Source organism: Numida meleagris, chromosome 3 (genome assembly GCF_002078875.1).
Source record: "Numida meleagris isolate 19003 breed g44 Domestic line chromosome 3, NumMel1.0, whole genome shotgun sequence".
In the NCBI taxonomy this organism is placed as follows: Eukaryota; Metazoa; Chordata; class Aves; order Galliformes; family Numididae; genus Numida; species Numida meleagris.
This window is the reverse complement of record NC_034411.1, coordinates 92,531,195-92,554,391: the sequence shown is the minus strand read 5'-3', so window position 1 is coordinate 92,554,391 and position 23,197 is coordinate 92,531,195. Positions and strand designations below refer to the sequence as shown.

The 23,197-nt window shown below is 39.0% G+C and overlaps 1 protein-coding gene across 2 annotated transcripts; it reads right to left on the bottom strand.

Annotated features, from left to right (window-relative positions):
- On the bottom strand, positions 750-23,193 carry ACP1 (acid phosphatase 1, soluble). 2 transcript variants are annotated; one of them, XM_021390196.1, is made up of 6 exons: positions 23,037-23,193; positions 10,016-10,089; positions 9,622-9,735; positions 5,879-5,940; positions 2,907-3,012; positions 750-2,067 (listed from the first exon to the last, which is right to left on the bottom strand). In XM_021390196.1, exons 1-6 carry the CDS (start codon positions 23,077-23,079, stop codon positions 1,990-1,992), a joined length of 477 nt encoding a protein of 158 aa, XP_021245871.1. In that variant the 5' UTR covers positions 23,080-23,193; the 3' UTR covers positions 750-1,989. The 2 variants fall into 2 exon arrangements, with proteins under 2 accessions (XP_021245871.1, XP_021245870.1); XM_021390195.1 differs by lacking the exon at positions 9,622-9,735 and adding an exon at positions 9,791-9,904 and having other exon boundaries at positions 23,037-23,192.

Here is a 23,197-nt window from a genome sequence, read left to right as displayed (position 1 = left end):
CCAGAGTCCATGTTTGACCCAACCTGAAATATTGTATATATTATTCTTTGTCTCTGAAGTGCAACAGCTATTAATGTGCAAATTCCTAACAAGTTTGTCAAAAATCAAAATCACTGGTAATCCAGTAATACACACAGATCCTAGTTTCTGTACTCAAGTGTTCCATCTACCACTTCCCTTACTGTAAACAAGTTCTTAAGTTCTACGTCCAACTGAAAGTTTAGCAAAAATCAGAGACCTCATTAACACAACATTTTATAGCTGCTTTACAGCAAAAATCCCAGAAAAATCCCCAAGCAGATAAACAATGACAGGACAAGGGACAATGGCTTTAATCTAAAAGAGGGGAGATGTAGACTGGATGTTAGGAGGATTATTCAGGGTGGTGAGGCACTGGCACAGGCTGCCCAGAGAAGCTGTGGATGCCATCCCTGGAGGTGCTCAAAGCCAGGATGGACGGGGCCCTGGGCAGCCTGACCCAGTGGGTGGCAACCCTGCCCATGGCAGGAGGAATAAACTAGATGATCTTTGAGGTCTCTTCCAACATAAGTCATTCTATGATTCTATGAAATATAATCCCAATTGTAAAGGCTGCAGTTACATGTATGGTGACATTAAGATTCCTTCCTCCCTAAAATAACAGGCTCCTCTATCCAAATGCATCCCTCTCCCATAAGGAAAGTAGATTACAAATACAGAGGCTGTTCTATTGATTTGGAAGGCAAATAGAAGAATAAATGCAACACGGGTAAATAAGAAAGCAAATTTTACCATTTTACAGTTCCTGCAGTAATCCTTGTTCATATCAATATTAGCATTATTCAAAGTAGAAAAACATGGTATCAGTTACATTACTGATCTAATTACATTTCACAGTCACGTTTCTGCCTAAGGCAGAAATTGAGGGTGATGTTCAGACAAATAAATATAGATTGTCACAATGCATGAATTCCATTTTTGTGCAAGAGCACAAAACTTAACTTACTGATATTCATATAGCTTCAAATTATATTACACGTTACTGTGTTCAGGTTGAACTATGTTCTTAAAGAACATCTTTGACATGCTATCCATTCCCCTAAGTAAATATGAAAATATCATCTGCCACTCATATAGGAACTGTGATTATAGCATGGATTTGAATATTTTACTTCTGAGATATAAAATATACATTTCACATTTAGACTTTTAAACTGAACTGTTATATTGTGAAAGCAAGTGCTATATTACTTGTACGTACATCAGTGTGCTACAAATTGGCCCCAAGACCAAAGGAAAATGAACCAGAGAAGTCTTAGTGACCATCATCAGTGACCATCTTTGAACTGATTTCATTTTAACAAGTATAAAAATCTACCAGCACAAAATGATTTCTTCTTTGATAAATGAAGATTTAAACCTAAATAACAAACCATTTTCACAGGATCCTGATAACAGGTCCTGCTTGCTTGAACATTGAAACAGTGATTAGAACAATGCCTGTCTTGGGAAGGCAGTTCCCAGACTGCCCCTTGGGAAGGCAGTTCACCAGACTCAATAATGAAAAAGCTTCATTCTGAAAGTCGTCTAATGATACTGGGATGACAAGCCTAAATTAACACACATGAAGTATTATTTCACATACGCCTGTGGAAAGTTGGCTTCAACTTACTCACTAATGGCACAATGAGACAACTTCAGTTGACTCTGCATAGCACAAAGAACCAAGACTTTTTTTTTTCAGTGCTTCTGAGAAAGCACTGGAAGAGTTTACAGATAAATTTATTCTCAACAAGTACTTTATTATTACATTGATATGTGAGAAAATGGTTGATCTACAACATCTGTTTTTCCAATTAGATGACAAGAACAACAATAAAAAATTAAACTGAGAAAGTTCTGAATCTTCTAAGGAAGCACAACTTTACAATTTAAATACATCAATCAAGGAAAGCTTACATATTTCAGGAGAAGCTAATTATTTTCTTTTACAAATAGAATAATTAAACATTAATGAGGCTTCTCCAAAAATGCTTTACAGCATCTAACACACTGCTCGTAAACAGTTTCAAAGTCCTTTTCATTCCCCTAGAAAAAAAGAAAGAGGAAAAAGAAGGTAAGAATAGTAATACTGGCTCATTTTACAATTGCGTTTTCTGCTGTCAATAATGGAAAATAAAACAACAAAAACAGTACAAATACATGGTGACAGTTTTAGTGTATTTCCTCCCTAATTTCAACTACCAGATTGTGTACTGGGCAGTCCTGGATGAACTTTTGATTCATTGTTGGATTTATTTGTTGTTTTTTTTTTTCCCACTCAATTGACAAGCCTTTTCGGGGTGTTTCCCCCCCCACCCCTCTTTTTACATTCACATTATCCTGTCATGTTGTTTCACTGTTTAACAAAGCACTGTGTGGAAACAAATATCCTGTTTTGAATCTTCTTCCTATAACCTATTTGATGTTCTCTATTTCTTATAGAATGTATAGCAATTCCTGATATTTCCCCATGATACTAAGATTTTATAGAAACCCAATGCATCCCCATCTACTTCTCTTTCCTAAACTGAACCTAATTTAATTCGTTGCTCTTAGCTGACAGTACTCAAATTCTTTGACATTTCCTTGTCTTTGTCCCTATTTTTGTGACTACATTCTTTTTGCAAGGAAGCTGACCACACAGGGCTTCACTAAATATTCAAAATATAGGTGCATTATGAATTTCAGTAATTTAAGTAATAATAAATAGAGTGAATAAAGACATGTTTTCATTTCCTAGTCCAATATTTTATATTGTCCATAATCAGATACACATATGATATACATATATACATCTCATATGTTACATAAGAACTGTGGAATCTGGCAAGATTATATACTATACATACACAGGTTTTAATCAAGCTACCAAAATCATTTCTTACATAGTATGGATCTTCAATAATAAGTTGTTTCTGTGGATCATATGCCCCAAGCAGTTCAATTTTGGCCTTGCAGTCTTTAACTTGGTTGCTTTTCCTTTTCAGATCTCTTGGGGAAAAAAAAAAAACATATTAAAAAAACAACCAACAAAACCAAAACAAACTTCCATCAATTTCTCTTCAGAGTTTTTCAGCATCAGTATTAGATTTCATGATAGTTTCTAGAGAACACAGGAAAACGGTAAGTTTCTGGACTCAGTGCTGCTCCTTTTCTTGTTTGTTGTTACCTGTTTTCTTGTGTTTTTTTTTTTAATTGAATATCAAGGACATACACAAACTTATTTCAGACTATTAAAAAAGCCAGAACAAGCCTTAAGTCAAGTGCCTGTTTAACAGAACTTTGTGACAGCTAGTTTACCTTCTTCCTCAGATCATTCACTAAGTATTTTCAATGTCCATCTTTAACTTGGATTAAACAAAAATAATGAAGACTATCTACTTTTTTTTTTTTCAGAATTATGAGCTCTTGGGCTACAAAATAGTGTTTAAATGGGTATATTGCAAGATCTCTCACTAGTGACTCTAACTCATGTGAAGTTCTTCTGCATTCAGTTTGCAGAGAACAGTAAATTTTTAAGATCTGTCTTGACTTTGACATATTGCAGTATTTTAGCAATTGTCTTATCTTCTACATCGCCTCCCTCTGGTAAAGCATACTGATTTTGAAACAGTATTTTCCTCGTCAACTTGCAAATGGCCATCCATTATCCCAAATGCAGTTAAAATGCACCTTTAATTACCTTCAGATTAAAAGCTCAGTGCATACTGAAACATGCTTGGTATCTTATAATATTATACATTTCCATACCAAATCAGAATTTAACTTGTCCAATGCTTAAAAAGCTCCAAGTGGTTTGTGATTGGTTGTAAGAAGTAATTCCCTGAGAGTATTCTTTCAAATAGTTGTTAAGTACTGAGCAGGACCTTCAAAGGCACAGACTGCATTTCTAGATTTTACACTGTCTTAGGGAAAATGTGCATGTATCAAGTATAACGTTCTCCTTAACAGATTTCAAAGTACACTACAACTGGCAGTACTTTTCATACTTCATAGGAAAAGAAAGTACGTACTTCTTTGTAAGCACTATCAGTTTTAAGAAATTAACTTCTAATTAGTTATAATAAATGAAGGAATTAATTTCAGGTAGTTGAGAAAGACAAAACAGCAATGAGATCACAGTATTGTTTTAAGCAAAGAGAGGAGTGCTGATATTTCTATCAGCTAAGAAATTAGTGCTTTAATTTAGAGATTTAAAAAAATCTTTTTTTTAAAACAAACAAAAACTATCTCTGTGAATGCTGAAAATATTTTCAGAGTTTAAGAACTATGTTTGTTTGAACACTGTCGTCCTGTGCATCCATCTGATTATGAAGTCCAACCACTTGCTTCAAGGCTTCCAGCATACCACCTAATGAACAGGAAGGGGCCAAGTGGTTCCAATACTACAGAAAAGCAATGTCCCAAATTATTTTCTGATATGACAGGCTGATATGACATCAGCACCTGGAACCAGCTACAAACAGGCATTCCTAAGACAATGGTTGAATTAAGTGCACATTCAAGATGAAACTTACAAGTGTGGCAGTAGCAAAACCCCTAATTCTGTTATAGCTGTGATGTTTCTGCTACTCTGCAGTTAATACATAAATGAAAACTTACTTTGGTATTGGGCAACAAAGCTGGTGAGGGGTCAGGAGCACAGGCCTTATGAGGAGCGGCTGAGGGAGCTGGGATTGTTCAGTCTGGAGAAGAGGAGGCTCAGGGGAGACCTTATCGCTCTCTCTAACTACCTGAAGGGAGGTTGTCGTGAGCTGGGGGTCAGCCTCTTCTCTCTTGTAACTAGTGACAGGACAAGGGGGAATGGCCTCAAGTTGCACAAGGAGAGATTCAGGCTGCACATTAGGAAATTCTACTTTTCTGAAAGAGTGGTCAGGCGCTGGAATGGGCTGCCCAGGGAGGTGTTCAAGGAACGTTTAGACATTGTGTTGAGAGACATGGTTTAGTGGGGTTATATTGGTGGTAGGTGGATGGTTGGACTGGATGATCTTGTAGGTCTTTTCCAACCTTGCTAATTCTATGGTTCTGTGATTAACAATTTAAGAATTTGCATGAAACTATAGATAAGCTAGTCACCTCTTTGCCTGACACAAGTGTTACGTATGAACAAAAGGTCTAACAGAGGTCCCTCAAAACATTCTAGAAAATTTAGCAAATGATACTTCCTTCAGATAAGAGGTGCTAGTCCTAAAAGTCTTTATATGTTAATAATAATAAATAAATAAAACCCCGTTATGCTACATATTACTATCTTTAGAAGCACTCTGATACCTGTAAGTTCTTAAAGTTCACCCTCAATCATATCTACATATTAAGTAGATTTTTTTATGATATCCAAACTGTTACAACTAGGCAGTTACTTCACCAAATCTTTCTTAAGCACAAACCATCTCATAGACACACAATTAAAAAGATGGGAAGTAGAAGCAAATAAGATTTCCCCAGCTAATGACTAAAATTATTTCAATTTTAAAAAAGGAGGTGTGTGGGAAGCAACACATTTAGTTCTTTCAAAGTTTTCAATGAATCTTTCCTACGCAATCAGAAAACCAGATCACTTTGATCTAAAGACAGTATGTTCTCATTTATAACTATACAGGCATCAGTTGCACTTGTGTAACACATACTAAGCTTCCTTTTCTTCAATTTAGAGTAGCACATACCACACAAATAAAACATTGAATTCTAGCTCGTTAAACATATAAGAAGTGCAGAATCCTTCTATCATTCACACACAAACAAAAATGCCAAGACAAACCAAGTAATAAAAAAAATGTGACTTCTGTCTTCGAAGTGATTCATGAGCTAGCACTACAGCAATCCATGTGAATTTGTTCAAAATTTCTTCAGACATTACCTTAGATTGCTTTCATCCATACAAAGTATATAATCAAAGGTCTGGAAATCATCTTTAGTAACCTGGAATTAAAAACATGTACTTTAGCCCACAAACATAGCTTGAAAACAAAAAAAAAAAAAAAGAAAAGAAAAAAGGGAGGTGAGGGGGAGTGTTTTCATGTTTTTTTGTTCTAATTTCTTAAAAAAGCAGGTAGAAAGAATAAAACTGCTTATCTTCACCAACTCTTAGAATTATTTAAGGGATTTTTAAATATACCATAATTATTTATCCATTTCTACAAAGTTTCCATGCAACTGTTAGCTTTTTTATTAATATCGCCATAATCAGAAAGAATAAATTGAATAAAATCTATAGTGAGTTCACATTAAATATGGAAGATGAAATTGGTGGCTGGCAACCCTGCCCGCAGCAGAGGATTGGAACTAGACGATCTTTGAGGTCCCTTCCAACTTAAGCCATCTTATGATTCTATGATTAAATTCCAAAGGCTTCTTCCCTTTTGTCTAACAGGAGTCTTTGGGAATGATGCCCTAGAAAAATGCGTAAGTAAGAGAACAGGTGCATTGTCCTGGAAACTAGAGTTCTAACTTCTAAAAATTATACAGCACAAAAAACCATAACAGGGAGTAACAAAAAACCTATAGGAATTATCACTAGATTAAGGCCGTAAAGGAAACATTTCACAAGGGGTACAGGACGCAGGAAGGGTAAGCTTTTGAGGATAAAGAGTTAATGATGAAAACTAATGCAGACTTGTTTATTTCCACTGTAAAAATATTTGCTGTATTCATGCAGTGCCTTTGACCTACAAAAATATTTTTACAGTCGAAATAGCTCTGTTTTCCTGGCAACTCCACCAGAACCTCCACAAGCTTCTGCTTGCTCTACAGAGCTAAACATTGGCCTCTGCGAAAATAAGTAGGCATAGATTCCTTTGTTGTGCAGACAGGGAAAACTTACAAAGTGGAAGCAAAATACACACCTGCCACACTTCCCACAACCTGTCTATACTTTGACAACATGACAGTTATTACCCTATGAAACAGCATTAACACAAATCCAAATGCAGCACTAAAAAAAGGATTACTGGTTATTTTGTGCTCTTGAGTAGATACCAGATACTATGAAAACTAGTATTTCAGGGGATGAATCTAAAGGACATAAAACTGAATGTGCATTCTGAGGAGTAATGAAGAGCTCAAGCAGTCAGCTACACAGAAAAGTGGAATTTTACATTAAAAAAAAAGTATATAACCATTATTAAAGACTATGAACAGGGAAACACATTGTCATTCCAATTTGTGTTAAGCATTTGCCTTCATTTACAGCAGGGTAGTAATCTCCTTTGCTCTATCTAAACCTATGAGATGCAGCAGTCCTCAAATTTATCCCGTTGTGAAACAATGTTTAATGCAACTTCCCTCTAATCTCAATTTCACATGTAAAGCAAATGCTCGATATGAGTCATCCTGAAATCAATTTTGGCCTCAGCACGAACAGAAGTTAAACTGATTAATGCATTTCTGTTCTGTGCATGAAGGCTTAGAGAATTTCAGTGGGTGCATAAACATACAGCAAGCTACCGACAACTAAGACATTAACAAACACTTTTATCTAGACATATTTTTATGTATTTTATACATATGTTTACACTTCACTTCCATTTACAATTCACTTGAACAGTCACTGTATACGATGGTAGGATGCAACCAGTTTAACATTCTATCTTCTATAAAATCATTCTTGTAGCACATATGTGAGTTTAGTACAGAAGATACAACCCATGATTATCATAATTATGCACAGGAATCGCTTTTCACTGGGTAACAGTTTTCCACAGGAACGAAGAGGATAACTCAATGAGGTCATCATCTTATGACAGTGTTTATGAGACAACAGAAGAAAAATCCCTCCTTTCTATTTCTGCAGCTCCGGGATTAAACCTTTCTCAATCTGCTCTGAAGCTACAAAATCGTACAGAATCTCTACCCATGAGTTTGTCCCTGCCAGAGAACAAATACACTTCTGCTTGTACTAGCCTGATCATTCTGCAAAGTCAAACTGTTGAGTCCCTCCCTGGAGGTACCATGAAACCGTGTCAGGTCTACCTAGTTTGCAGTATCAGCAGAGAGCATTTGACAAAAGTTTGAAAGAATACTGGAATTACATAGTTAACATCAGTACAACGTAAGCAGCTATGTGCAGTTCATGAACTTCTTTCATTTAAAAATAAAAGCAAGTTGCTTGTGCTGGGATGATTTTATGTTTTCATCCTGTTGTTCTTTCAATTCATTGTCTCATTCTTTTTAATTCCCTCTCCCTATGCATTTTAACATTTTAGACTCTTCTCCTTCAGAAATCTTTTCATTAGTCAAACGTAAAGTACATATTATCAAGCATCTTCACTAAGGTGCTTTCATTCTCCCTCTGCCAAAGGAGGGTATACAGAGTTGAGGTGCTTCAAGGCAAAGGATCAGATGTTTTTGGATGCTTTGCTTTAGTTTAACTACCCAATTCTCAAGTTTTCAAGGCTAATCTTTTAAGAAAACAAGTTACACTACACCTACTGAAAGAGTCAGTGATTAGCTTGAGTACCATTTAGCTTGCATAATGATAAATAATGCTGTTTGTAAGCACTAATAAATAGCAAATGCAGAACCATCAGAAGATCACAACTGACTTTTCCTAGTAATTACTTTAACAGTAGAACCTTAAGTATCTGGAGCTGTACTGTGCTCACTCCTGTTTGTATTGTTATGTAATAGAGATTAGCACCAGGAAAGGTCAGCAGAAAGCAACTAATTGAAGGAATTCATTTAAAAAAAAATAAAGAACATGCAGTTTTTGAAAGTGAAGAAAGGAAATATGACCTTACAAAGTCTGGTAAAATTCTGCAGGGATCAGAAACAAAAGACAATAACAAAACTACTTGATCTTTTCATCAGTAGAAGAACTAGTGTCATAATCTCAAGCTAACTAAAGGTCAAGCCCTAAAGGAATATCCCACATCCAGAGAGTAGTTAACTGAAATAAGTTATGTGCATTTATTTTAGTGTCTGAATGATTTACATAGATGCAGACACGTTTATTTCTGATCCCTCCGGAATCATAATGGAAACACTCTTTTTTTTTTTTTTTTTTTTTGAAAACTGAGATGAGCTTTGGTAAAAGTTAGGGGATTTCGCTAAGCAAGAAACCTGTCTCTGACTTAAGAATGTTACAAGGCTATGTTTATCTCTGGAGATATCGCCAACTGTATTACTTATTAATCTTGGGTCCGAGTGCCTTAGTCTCTGTTCAGGACTCTACAGATTTTAATTCAAGAGCAGAATCTTTTTGTGACAGCAAACAGATATTCTACAACTTTTTGGACCTACTAAATAAAAATGTAATTCCTTGCAGAAAGAAGCATCACAAATTACTAGATTAAGTCCAATTTTAAAAAGTATTCAAAAAATGTTTTGGAAAATGCCCCAAATACCAAACACCTGAAGGTAGGAATTTTAACAGAGGAAGCGTTCCAATGCTACCCAGTTATACTTCCAATCAAACTTAATAACAAGAAATTAACTAACCTCAACTGGAAGAGTTAGGCCACTTGAGAGTCCTTTGAAAAACTGCATATAGCATTTATTATTTTATGCTTACCTATGCACTGGTCAAATTACTTTTGTGAATATAATGGTTAGGGCTAAAGAAAGTATGGGTATGGACAAGAAAGAAAATACACTCTCTTCTACCTGTCGTGCTTTATGTGCTGTCTCAATGCCATGATTTCTTAGACAGCTTAAAGCCCTTGTATCTGGGGAGCGCCCCACGTTCCAGTCTGAAACAGCAGCACTGTCTGTCATCCACTGTAAGAACAAAACAAATACATATACATATTTAAAGAAAATTAAAGTACAGTACCTGCCTGGCAATATGATTCATGGTAATGCCATGCTTCTTCATGCAAGTCTGTCCTCGATAGTCAGGAGGGTTTCCTATTTCATAGGTAGATGTCGCTGCACTGTCTATCCTCCACTACAGAAAAACAAATTTATGTTTTTATGTTTCCTTTCTCACTGCGTATATTTGTACTAACTGGATACAATACAGTTGTTTCATAGGCAGGAACAGAAATAAACAGCTTACCTTATTTTCAACTTTTTCATCAGTTACAAGTTTTCTAAAAACTGCTTCAGCTATTGGAGAGCGGCATATGTTTCCTATAGAAACAGGAGATCAAAGTGATTAAAAACAATTTCAGTGATTGTGTGGAGTTGTCAGCACAACTCAGATGAAAGATTTTTATTTATTTGGGTAGAATGTGGATTGCTTATGTTATTTTAACCCAGGAGACTGCAAAACTGGAAACATAATATCCATCCGTCTCCTGAAATGCATATTATTAAAGGAAAATGTACAATTTGCTAAAATAAATAGGAGGGCAGCTCCTCCTGCACAAAGGTTCTCTGATCGCAAAAGATTGGGAAAAGTTACAAACATTAAATGGCAGCAAATCACCTTCCTACATTCTAGTAAGTTTTAGTTAATGCTTTACTACAGAATCCATAAATATTTGCCTCAAGTATTTACGTTACTACCCACCTATTAACAGAAAACTTTTGGATAATTCCAAAACACAACTGCCACTACTATGGAACCAACTTAGTGAAAAGGCTGAGCAGTGTCTATCAGTAGTTCTCCTGATCACTGAAGGGAGGTCACTGCATATCAAACTGAACCCTTATCAAGAGTAGCTTCCAAATACTAACAGCACACCCACTCCCCAACCTCAAAAGAGAACTCAATTACACAGGCTCTGAATCACAGAATCACAGAATTGTAGAGGATGGAAGGGACCTCCAGAGATCACTGAGTCCAGCCCCCCTGCCAAAGCAGGCTCCCTGCAGCTGGCTGCACAGGTGGGCATCCAGACAGGTTGTGAACATCTCCAGAGAAGGAGACTCCACAACCTCCCCGGGCAGCCTGTTCCAGAGCTCCGTCACCCTCACTGTGAAGTTCTTTCGCATATGGGTGCAGAACTTCCTATGCCATTTCTGCCTGTCCTGTCCCCACAGATCACTGAAAAGAGGTTGGCCATGCCCCTTTGTCTCCCACTCTTAAGATATTTACGAACAAGATCCCCATGTTTATGAACATTCAGGAAAAGAAGTATTCCAGATGTTTGTGGTTTTTTAAATCCAAAATATGGAGGATTAGTAATGAAAGGTAACTGACAGCAAAGCTGAAGTACCGTCAGTCAACCAATAGTCAAGGTTGTTTATTATACAAACACATAATGAGTCTTGCCTTCAAACAGCCTCAGATTACACCAGCCACTTGATCTGACCTTATTTTCAGCAAGATCTATTTCAACAATGAAATAGTGCCCAATTAAAAACTAGAAATAAAAGGTCTACAGTATTTCTGCTTTGCTGCTGAACCTGTATATAATTAGGTTAAGCATTTAAGGTAGATCTTCTGGACATGCATGCAAGAATATATTCTCTTTGGGAAAAAAAAATCTCAACAGCAAATAAATAAATAAATCTATTCAACTGTTACTCAAACTCTTACTTACCATCTTTTCATCCTACATCTATTATCCGTTCACATGAGAAACGAGATGTGTATTTATAGCTGACACATTATCCACATGCACAGTAAACCATACAAACCTCCACTTTCCATCAAACAGAATGTATGACTTCATTCACCTCTGATTTTTGAGTAGGTAAGCATAAGATACCATAAATGGCAGAAGTCAATTCCACAACATAAAAAAAAACCACAAAGATCACCATTCTGCTACAAATAAAATTCTTTCCAGATTTCAAATAGCAATGAAATGCTCACAAATAGAACTATATTGCTGGCAGCAAGAGATTTACAGATCTAGTACTTTGAAAAATATCAAACTGGCTATTTCGCTACTAAAGAGGAAGAAGCTGCTGTGGTCTGAGCATGTAGTAAGTTGCTGTCAGTCATGCCAACTACTAAAAAAACAAGTGGGAAGCGAGCCACTTAGGTACGAGTTTTAGAGAACATCAAATCACGAAATGGGCAAAAGCAACTGGCTAACCACTGGGAAAACAACTGTGCTGAAACATTAAATGAATTTTGATGGCAGCAGATCTTTTTCCAAAGGAAAACATACTATTTCCTTTACTTGAAACTGGTTTACTCAAAGAATCTAAAAATTGGTCTTGAAAGAATAAATAAAACAGGAAAAACTTTTTTATTTATAAAATGAGACAAGAGATTAATACTTATTATAAAAAAAGTTAAAGAACATAGTAAGATAAAACATATTACTTCTTTAATTGAATGAATTAAATGGTATTATTTTAATAGGAAACTGATAGAACATGGTAACATACCACGTAAGACAGAAAAGAACCTTCAAAGTCAGTGAGTCCAGCCCCCTGACATCGCAGGCATATACAGCACCACTTCTCTTATAAACACATCAGGCTCTCCTTTAAAAGCATCATCTATCTTAAAGGGCACTTCAGAAACTCATTTCCTGCGGGTAGCCAGAAACATTCCGATTCCCACTTAGTATTTATCCTTGGAAGTCAATGTTCATCTGATCTTGGTTAACATCACTCTGTAGCTTTCCTTCAACAGATACAGAACCGTTGTCAAGCACGGTTACGCTAAACTAAACAAACCAAGCTTCTGGTTTCCTCATGAAACGAATTTACCCTTACCTCATCACTCCAGTTAAGCCAACTTAAATAAATTCAATAAATTTGAATTTTGAATTCCTGAATACTCACAAATAAAACTGAAGAATATATTCCAGGAATTATTTTTTTTTTTACCAAAAAAACAAGTTCCGAAAATATTTACATAGCTTTTTTGAAAATAACCTAAGATACCTTTCTACTACCATATCTGGTTCCTACACAAGTATTAAGTTTATGATCACAATCTCCTAATTTGCCCCTCTTTTCTTCTCTTCCTTCAAACAGACTACCTTTAAGTCTTCTTTCTAAACTTAAATTCTGTTTCCATTACACCAGCTGTTGAGGCCATTCACTTCTTACACATTTCCCTCTGGGTGAATGACACTATACAACTCTGAATGAACAGTAAACTTCATTACTACACTTAATATTTCAGTAATAATGATTAACATAACATTACTAGTCTTAATTGATTAACTAGCTAACTAACTTCAATTACACAATCAGTATTGGAACCATTTGTTGAACACTTTATAGAGTCATGCTTTCTCACTCATTTTCTAGAAACAATGGTTACCAAAACCAATGTTGGCTGAGTTCCTATTCCAGAGCATGCGTTAATCTTTGATTTATTCCTGAACAGAAATATAAGTGTCATTCATCTCAACATGAAAGACAACTTGATTGCATTTCAGGCTCAGGTCCATAGCTCATCTCTACATACTGCTGATCTTGTCATCCACTCACTCTTTCAATCTGTTTTGTATTTTCATTGTTCCTTATTCAGCTCTCTAACTCTTTCACACTCTTTGTCTTCCCAAATGACAACAGATGCTTTCTCTTCTGTTAGAAACAGCAGAGGGAATGACAAAGAAGAAAGTTTTACTAGTTTTCATTCTCTCTCATTTAAAAACATGCTTTCAACTCCCTGCATGGTCAGTTCACCTAAGTCACTATAATACTGCTTTCCACTGCAATTTGCATCATTCAGTAACTTACCATCCGGTCCCCTTCATCAGCAAGCATCTAAAATTTAACTATTCTCTGCCATTATGTACTCAAATTCCTGCCTGAATTTCATGGTTTGTGCTCAAGTCCACCTGAAGACACTTCGCATTCAGTTGGATACGTAAATATGTAGCTACCCTGTCATGTTCCACCTGTGGGGAGATGAGAGTGACTAAGACTGGCAAAACCCTCAGGATGGATTAAGGTGAAATAACAGTCATGAACTGTATGTAAACTTTCATGGGAGATTTCTATCAAACACTTACTCCGTAGGCATTGGCTTGCTCACAATTACGTCTGTCTAAGCTGTGCAGTTTTCTGGGAGTGACTGCAAGGCCAACCATTAGACACAAAAACCCACACAACATTCTAAGGCTGGTCTTTACAAGCCATCTTCCTTGCCCCATGAGTCCAAAAGATTTCAGCAGAGACGCCATCCACAGTCCGGGGCTCAGTCCGCCAAGTCAGTCTTTCAGCTGCATTACCTGGAAAAGCTCACCAGTCTGTCTGGCAACTTCCTTCATTTTCTGGCAGGCCTCAGCTATGGTAGTGGTGGCGTTGTGAATGGTGATACAACATTCCCTGTCTGTTAAATTCAACATTCCACATACCCCATGCTCCTTTAATAATAAAATGTCTAAGGCTAACTGGTTTTGCAAACTCATCTTTGGCGCTTGTTGAACCTGTAATTTAAGCTCTCCAGGTGCGCGTTCAGTCCAATTCCTCAGTACATGAGCCTGCCAAGTCAAGTTTTCTAGAACATGCTTGTGCCATTTGATAACTCCACTTGGTGCAAAGAATGCCTCTAGCTGCAGACTGACCTTTTGTCCCCATGTATAATAATCAGGAACATAGATCTCTTTAATCCATTCCTGAGCACCTGTAAGGCTGTTAAGGCTTCTCTGTACCCTGTTGTTACGACGAGGCATTTAACTAAACGTTCTGGAGGGGCACATGGAGGGAATACCAACAGTACATACCAATCCAGCCATGTCGTATACACTCAGGTGAGAGTACATTTTTCCATCTGAACATGCCCACACAGTCCCTTGCGGAGCCAGATACTTTGCCTGCGGGCATTGGTACAGGTCACCCTTGGACATACCCTGCTGCACTTCATCAGCAGTCCGGCTCTTTTGCTGGTCTGGGCCATGAGTGACTGGAATGCCACAGGATAGTGCCGTTCTTGGGTCTATAAAAGAGCTATTACATTGGTCATCTTTGTTCTGATAACCATAATTAAGGTATCCCCAACAGATACACGTATCTCAAATAAAGATTCTTATTTCTGGAACGTACCAGGTTTCCAGAGGGTCACCTGCCCCTGTCGAACAATTTAACATACGGGAACAATTTAGCAGGGATACCTCTGGCTCTTCATTATTTTGGGGAACACTCCTTTGCTTACGATCCAGTTTCCAGCATAGTTTTTCTCCAGTGGGAAGCAAGTCAATATTGTCCATACAGTCATCCTTTTCAACTTCCCAGTGAAGGTTTTCCCCACTGGGGAGAACAGAAGTTGATGACAAAGGGCTTCTGGAGTCAAATATTTCTTTCAGGGACCAGACCCATTCATACCTGGTATGTTTGATGGGGTGTGTGGTGCCTGGCCTGCTAGGAATTTGTATACACCAATCTGCATCCCAGTGTAAATTCTATTCGTGTTCAAAATATCCACCCTCATGAGGAGAATCCCACCACGGCACAATGGTGCAAGGGATAGAGGTGGTATTTTCCCACATTACGGTTGAGTTAACTATCAGTGAATGATAACATGTTTGATTCCACAAATGATTCCAAGTAGAATTGCTTGGAATTTGGTACAAGGCTCTTTCACACTTTACCCAGGTCCCATTTCTCCCCCACGGCTGCCCTTCCTTCTGATCAAGGAAAGGGGATTTTACCACACCCCATGTAGCATCCCCCTGTTTTGTTAAGATTATCCAATTCTTTTGTTAATATCCCCCAAAAATTTACCCAAATCAGAGTGAATTTAAAACCTTCAGTCATGGAACCAGGGAGGGCAACACGTATCCCTTGATTTGTATAATTCCAGATATGCATAAATCCTTGTATCAATTCCCAAGCTAGGTTGGGAGGTTCCCCCAGCAATCCTATTACTCCAAAGCTAACTGTGAAAAAGCAAATTTTCCAATCCATTTTTCCCTAGTAAAATACAAAAATAAGCCAAACAAAATCAAGCCAATGATAATGATCCATTCAATGACAGAAACTGTAAGTCCCACGATGGGTTTCTAACAACCTGAAAGATATATACATATACAAAAAGTAAATGGTTAAAAGGATGGGACAAGCCATTGGGTAAGGACCCAGTGATCCTTCCCATGTGCACCAGTGGCCATTCAAGCATAAAGGTTAAGGGGAGTTCTTAGGATCAGAGGCACTTGTCCTACCGTTGGCACGTCCACTAGGATGGGCTGCCCTGGGTAGTGCACAGTGACTTCACGGTATCCTGTTTTCCTTTCCCAGGGAGCAGGGATGGGGCTTTAGGGCAGAACGCAATGAGTCACAGGCAGACATTAACTCCACAATGGCTGTTAACCTTTGTTACTGTGCTGGTCACCTGTTGTGCCCACCTAGGCTCAAGGGACCTTAAAACCAGTTTCAAGAAGCCACTGGTGCATTTAACAGTGCCACTGTGTATGCCTGAGAATAGCATGGAGTACAGAAAACCCACTGGATCTCTTCATCCTGTGCCCACTCTTGAACCACTACGGCAGTAAAGATGCTTCTGTTAGCCATCTGAATGGACTTGGGTTTAGGCAAATAGCTAAACCACAATTTCAGACTCTTGATAGTATTATCTCTTGTTGCTTGTCCCTGAGTCCCTAGTGTCAGAACTAACCCTGAGCCTGGGTTAGTTCTGACACTATCTCAACTGGTTTTAAGACCTTAGAAGGTCCTCTTAAAATGACTGGCTATTGCGATATGATCTTTTCAGCTTTCTGTATCACTAGGTTAACCACAAAATGTCCTTTCCCCAGACTGAATAATGTTTCTCTCCATCTATGAAGATGAGAGAACAGAACCCAAAAGGCCTTCAGGCCCACTCCGCCATATACATATTGATGATTTATTGATTGCAAAACTCCATTTCATGTGAAGCAGAGCAATTGGGTGTATTGGTTCAAGAGCTTGGTATACTCCACTTCAACAGTTATCAACTTTAAGGCCTCCTCATGAATGGGGTTCATTCCCAGCTGGCACCAGTACAAGATAAATCATATAAGGAACAGGCTACAATGGAAAAATCTGAGATATGTTTCCTCCAAAATACTAATAAGCCTAGAGCATGTGGTAACTCTTCGTTATTTTTAGGCACTTTCACCTGTTCAAAGGTGATTAAAGGTTCGGGAGGAACATACACTATTCTTCCCCTCCCTCAGATGCCCAGAAACTTTACTTCTGAAGACCGGAGTTGTACCTTCTGTTGGAATTTGGAGTACTACTTCAGTTGGGCTCCTGAACAGTACATCATCCATATATTGGTATACTCAGACTCCCTCTTTGGTGAGTAATTTGTGCAAGTTTTTGTGACAATGCATTGTGAGCAATGGTTGGCAAATGGCAGTACCCCAAAGGGAAGCATGTAAAAGTAAACTGCATGCCTTCCCAGGTGGAGGCAAAATGCTATGTGCTTCCCATAAGGTGAACATAAAAAACACGTCTTTCACACCAATGGTTGCTAGAAGCTGGTCAGCTTGCTCCTGTCTAGTTAGAACCAGTTCAGCCATGCTAAGTACCATGGCAGTAAAGGGGCCTGTGTTAGCATTCAGCCTGCAGTAACCAATGGCCAGTCACTATTTCCCATTACATTTAGGGCCCAGCCATACCAGGGAACTGTAGGCAGTGTGCACTGGAACAATTATATCCTTTTTCCTTAATTCTGATATCACTTGGGCGACTCCTTCTCATGCTCTCAGAGGAAGGGGGTATGGCTTTACATTCGCTACCTTAAAGGAAGGTAATACAGGTGCAGTTTGGAGCAGTCACACAGATGCTGTAGAGAGATCAAATATCCACTGCTTTCCTTCCATTCTAGCCACACACATCCTTTAAGCAAATTGAGCCCCTTGTTTGTCAGCAAGACTCCTAATACCGTAATAGTGACAGTTGTGGTTTCGTCTCCAGGCAACTGACACTTCACCTGAGCAGTCGACTGAGGTTCAGAATTCAGAAATACATCTGTAACTCGTATCAGTTTTTTTATCAGCAACTATGCTGTTGCAGTTAGTGATTTCAATCGTAACTGCTAATACTTGATAATCCCTGCCTACTAGAAACATTAACTGGGGTTTTAAGGCGACCAAGGGGGAAAGTAATCAGCAAGTTTCCCTCACCACTTTCTGTGAGTCTTCATAAATGGATTCAACAGCTGTCCCCCAGCTCACTTACTGGGGACAGCACGCCTAGTTTCCCATCCTAAAATCAATCAAGTCCTGTTCATGTGCAGTAGGCATCTCAAAGGCAGTTATTGTGAAATCATTTAGTCAGGGCTCCTTCCTTCTACTTTCCACAAGATAAGGTTTTCTAATGCTGCTGTAGGCAGGCCGTCCATCAAATCTTGAGGGACCCCTTTCTCCATTCCTTCAGCCCATAACATACTTCTCCTTGCTCCCGGGGGGGGTGCAATTTTCCTGCTGTTCTACTCTTCTGATGGTGAGTTTAGATCTAGTAACTCCTCCCTTAAAACCCACTCTCCCACCATAATTTATTAACTCTAGGGCAATTTCTCCACACGTCACAGGTTCTCCTTGTCGGGCTCCATCTCCCTGCTCACTGAGCTAATGCATCCTGCAAACCATCTTGTAACTGTACTGCATATAATTTCAAATAATCAGGCAGACCTCAAATCAGGGGAGTCATTCTATTGGGATTAACAACTGATAACATCTGGGAAGGCTGCTGACAGACTGAACATCTATCATGCATTAACTGAACACAAGCTGCCTTCTGCAAACTTTTGGTCAAATGGTTTACAGTTGAAGTCGCAATACACACTAGATCCCCCTTTCTAAGGGGTCTAGACCTGCCCAATAGGCAGTTCATTGAGTGAAAGACCACAGCTCTGCTGGGTCATCATTAGTTAAGAAAATTCCAGGCCCCACGCCTCATCCTCTGCTAGCAAAACTCAACCACTACTGGTCAGTGACCATTAATGGCTTCATCACTGCTTCCTCATTCTCAGGATAAAATATCTCCCAACTCATTTTAAACTACTTAATTGGGCACAGGGGTCTTGAATCCAGCCTATGTTTGTCAGCTGATTTGTCCAGGCTTAAAAATCCTTGTCCACTATCTGGAACAGAATCAAGATCTGTCCTATCTGGAGCTCCTTGTAGTCTCCCTTCCTATAATTTGGACTGAAAAATTTCATCTGTCCAATGCATATGACAGAGCCAGAGTGGTATGACATTCAGCAGTTAGTCGGCTCTGTGGGGTTTTTATTTGTTCTTGCAAGGATTTAACTATATAATCATTAGTTTGTTTAAGCAAGTACCGCTCCTTCCAGGCCTTCACTAATACTGCTCCCAACACAGCACACACTACAGCTTTTCCTTTCCCTGGTCACACTTTTCATTCTTTTGCAAGCGTTGTAATCCTATCTGCCAGGGCATATGGATCATGTCTAATAATACGGGCCCATGCCATTCCTAAGGGGGTGAGTCACACATTATGTTACTTCAATTTTTCAAAAACAGGGGAGCAGTTAAGCACCAGCATTTTGTGGGCAGCCACAGGTTGCACTTCTCCCATCTTATAGCTGAGAAGTCACTTCCCAGCTCTCCCCGCTCACACTTAACCGGCTAGAGCATTTGTATCCCTTAGCACCTTTCAACACTGAGGGGATCCTGTCCGGGACACCAATTAATGTATCATGTCCCACCTGTGGGGAGGGGAGAGTGACTAAGATTTGCAAATCTCCTCAGGATGGATTAAGGTGAAACAACAGTCAAGGTCCATGCATAAATATCAAGTTGAATGGGAGGTTTCTATGGAACAGTTATCCTGTAGGCATTGGCCTTCTCACAGCTACATCTGCTTAAGCTGTGTGGTTGTATGGGAAATCAAAGTAAGCCTTGTCTCACTCAACAATTTCAAGAGAAGAAAAGAGAGAAAGAGGTATCACCAGTCCTGGATCCAGCATCAGATCAGTCAAAGGGTTTGTCTGGTGGAGAGAGAGTCTATCCCTTGAGCCCCTATTTATATGCCCAAGTTCCTGGGCTTCTGGAACCTTCTCTTGCTCCAGTTCCAGGACTGGTTAAGACACCAGTCAAATCAAAAGAAGTGACACCATGCCCCTCCATATGACTTGACCATTTCTGGACCCTTCTTTTGCTTCAGTTCCAGAAGTGGTTGAGATAACAGTTAAATTAAGTGATACTAGGTTCTTCCTTGTGGTTTAACTGTCTCTCGGGGCATTGTCTAAAGCTCACAGAACAGTCACTTAGGACTCATCCCTTACATACCTGAATGACCTAAATTCCATATATTGCCCTCACTACCAAAACACAGTGGGATTTCTGTCAGAAGTTGAATACTAGCATACAATTCTAAGCAAGATAAGTAGCATGACAAGTCTAAGTAGAACTCAATTTTAGCTCAGAATATCTAAGAGATGTTTATAGGAGTGCTAGGTCTCAAAGTCCCTAGACAAAAAATGGTTTAGCCAGTCTAATCAACACCAATAATGGTATCACTTGCCAGGATTCATGGTAATCAGGCCATCAGTTAACTAATTGAATGTTCACATTTTAAGAATCTTTCCCTGTAACTGAGAATAATTAATCTTGCTATCAACTACTGGGTCATTATGCCTTTCTCAGCAAACTAAAAGCTTCCAATTCACTTTTTCTCCAAAAACTGCTTTAGTTCTTGTTGTCAGAATCCTTGTTACAGCAGCTGTTTACGATGAACACTTCAATGTCTTACCAAACCTACTGCTTTCCTATCTGCTATGTTTAAAAGCAAACACCATGGGTTGTGAAAACTGAACCAGAAAACTTAAGTCTCTCTAACTACAGCATAGTTTTCTCACAGCCAATAAATACACGGTCATCTTAGAAAAGATTTTATGTGATCTCTGACGGCACCATTCATACTCAGTGATTCACAGCAAACGTAACTTCTTGAGGACCCCGCTAAAATCACTCTGCTTAACCACTTACACAGCAACTGTTCTTCCACACACAGAGAGATCAGTAAGCCAGTTCCTGGTCTAAGATGCCCATACAGCTTTTTACACTACAGTGGACAAGACACAAAAGAGGCTTACATACATAACATGGCATCATACTAAGTTCATTTCTAGAGCTCAATCATTAATTAGATAAGTTGCGTAAGTGTAAAAAGAGAAAAGTGATCTCTAGTTCACCTCCAATTTAAACCATTTCTTTGCCTTAAATGAAAAAAAAAATATATTTCCTGGTGCCTTTTCATATACTGTAATTAAATATTCTCCTAGATGCTCAGTTTATTTCTTAGTGATAAGGAACTCTTATCATTAATGTAATTAACCACATTAACTAGATCGTATTTTATTGTGTAATAAATAACTGCTTATCTCATTACAAAAAAAAAACCAACACAGTAAATGGACACTTCAGTAATAGGCTTCTTTAAAAAATAACGTAGAAAGAAAATGCTTTTCTTCATGAAGGTTCGACCTTTTGGGGATCTGCTCTCACTGAATGTGGGAGAACATCTAAATTAATATGCTTCATTAAAAAGCAAAGAATACTACAGATAAGTGCAGTTCCAGATACCTATTTAGCAGTACTCTTTTCAGAAACAACAATAGGTTATTCTAGTCAAAAGTTGGAGGAAAAGAAAAATCTATTAAGATGCAAGTATCACCTTTCAAGACTAATTAAAAAACATTAAATAAACTCACTGTGGAAGAAGGTATAAATTACCTTCAAATCGTAACATATATTTGAGCAGAAAAAAGAACTGCTTTTCATTTTTATTAGTTCTTAAGTTACATACCACACACCATTAGGCTATTTTTACTTATTTTTTTTTATAACCCAGGAATACAGAAGAGGAAATTTCAAACATATTTACATTTATTTTCAAAATTTAGTGTCGGAAACATCAGTCCTTTGTGATTTTTTTCATCCTTTTCTCAAATTTACTATCATAGTTCAACCCACGCCTAGACTATCTATCACTAATAACAGTTCCTAAACTGGATGAAGAACTTGTTACAGTGCAAATCACCGTTATGGACTTACAGACCTGCAGATATATACAAATTGTTTCATAAAGAATGCCACTGCCTTCAGAATCACAGAACTGTAGGGGCTGGAAGGGACCTCTAGAGATCATCTAGTCCAAACCTCCTGCCAAAGCAGGCTCCCTAGAACAGGCACAGAACATACCATTTGGAAAGAAGAATGCACGTTAGATGGTTTTACACAGAGATATTTGCCTAGGCCACAGGCTCCCAAACATACAGCAACTGATGATTTCTTATCTAAAGAACTACATCGTCAGGTTATCACTATGGCTTGGTTTTACTGTAAGGTAAACATCCAAACATATTTCACAAAACTAAACTCTTCCCTCGCTGTTTAACGAATCTCAATTTCTCCTATTACAACAGAAAAATGGTTTAAAAGTGTATCAACCAGTGCTTTTATAATGAAATTGTCAAAACGCCAAGGACTAATAGGGTTCACCTCTCACCATATAAGATTAAAACAACCAGGAAACAGACAATGTTAAAACCACATGAGATCAGTGAGCCATCCAGCTTGTTATCCCCACCAGGGAGCAGAAGCTTTGAGAATATACCAAACGGTGCACAGCCATGCACTCAGGTTAGCAATCGGCCGGCTGCAAGGACGCAGAAATAACCGATTTCTTTATCGGCAACCAACTGCAGTGAGCTTTGGGAAAGCATCCAAACCCTTTCTGATCCCTTCACACTTCTGTTTTCTGTAACTTCTCATGAGGTGTAATCCACAACTTAAAGCATGTGCATTTATTCATTTATTTATTTGAAAAGCGTGCTGCCTACACTCCTTCATTTGGGCTGCTCTCCAGATGACAGTCAGAACTGCTCTGAACAACATGCCTTCCGCCCTGCCCCCGGTTCCTCTTCTTACCCAGGCTGCTCGCAGCATTCACGAGCACTCACACTTCGGTGAGTCAGCGCACGCTCAGTCCCCACATCAACCTCACGCTTACCGACACCGCGTTTCACCCGTTATTTCCTACCGATGGCCCCGATCTACACAGAGGCAGCGGCGTGCCCGCGGCAAGGGGCGGACGGCACTCGCTCCCTCCGCCCGGATCCCAGCCCGGCTCAGCGGCTGCTGCAGAGCCACGGCCGGGCGAGCCACGCGGCACCAAGACGGCCTACCCGCACTCCGCCGGCTCCCCGGGACCGCCCCGCCGGGCTCCCGCTGCCCTCGCGGCGCGGCCCGGTGCCTGGCGCTCACCCAGACACACGAAGAGCACGGACTTCACTTCCCCCGCCGCCATCTTCGCTCGGGCACTGCCGCGCGACGCGGGCCTGGCGCGCAGCCGCACCGTCTGGCTGTACGGCTGTAGGCGGCCGCGAGTTTTGCCTGATTTGAGAAAACACAGTTGAGGCGAAAAA

What these genes read in the sequence shown, in the direction of transcription:
- ACP1 (XM_021390196.1), bottom strand. Translation starts at nt 23,079, where the DNA reads ATGGCGGCGGGGGAAGTGAAGTCCGTGCTCTTCGTGTGTCTGG. An exon ending in CAGCACATAAAGCACGACAG is followed by an intron (nt 5,941 to 9,621) that starts GTAGAAGAGAGT and finishes TTTTAATTCCAG; the next exon opens with GTTACTAAAGATGATTTCCA. An exon ending in TTATTGAAGATCCATACTAT is followed by an intron (nt 2,068 to 2,906) that starts GTAAGAAATGAT and finishes CTTTTTTTCTAG; the next exon opens with GGGAATGAAAAGGACTTTGA.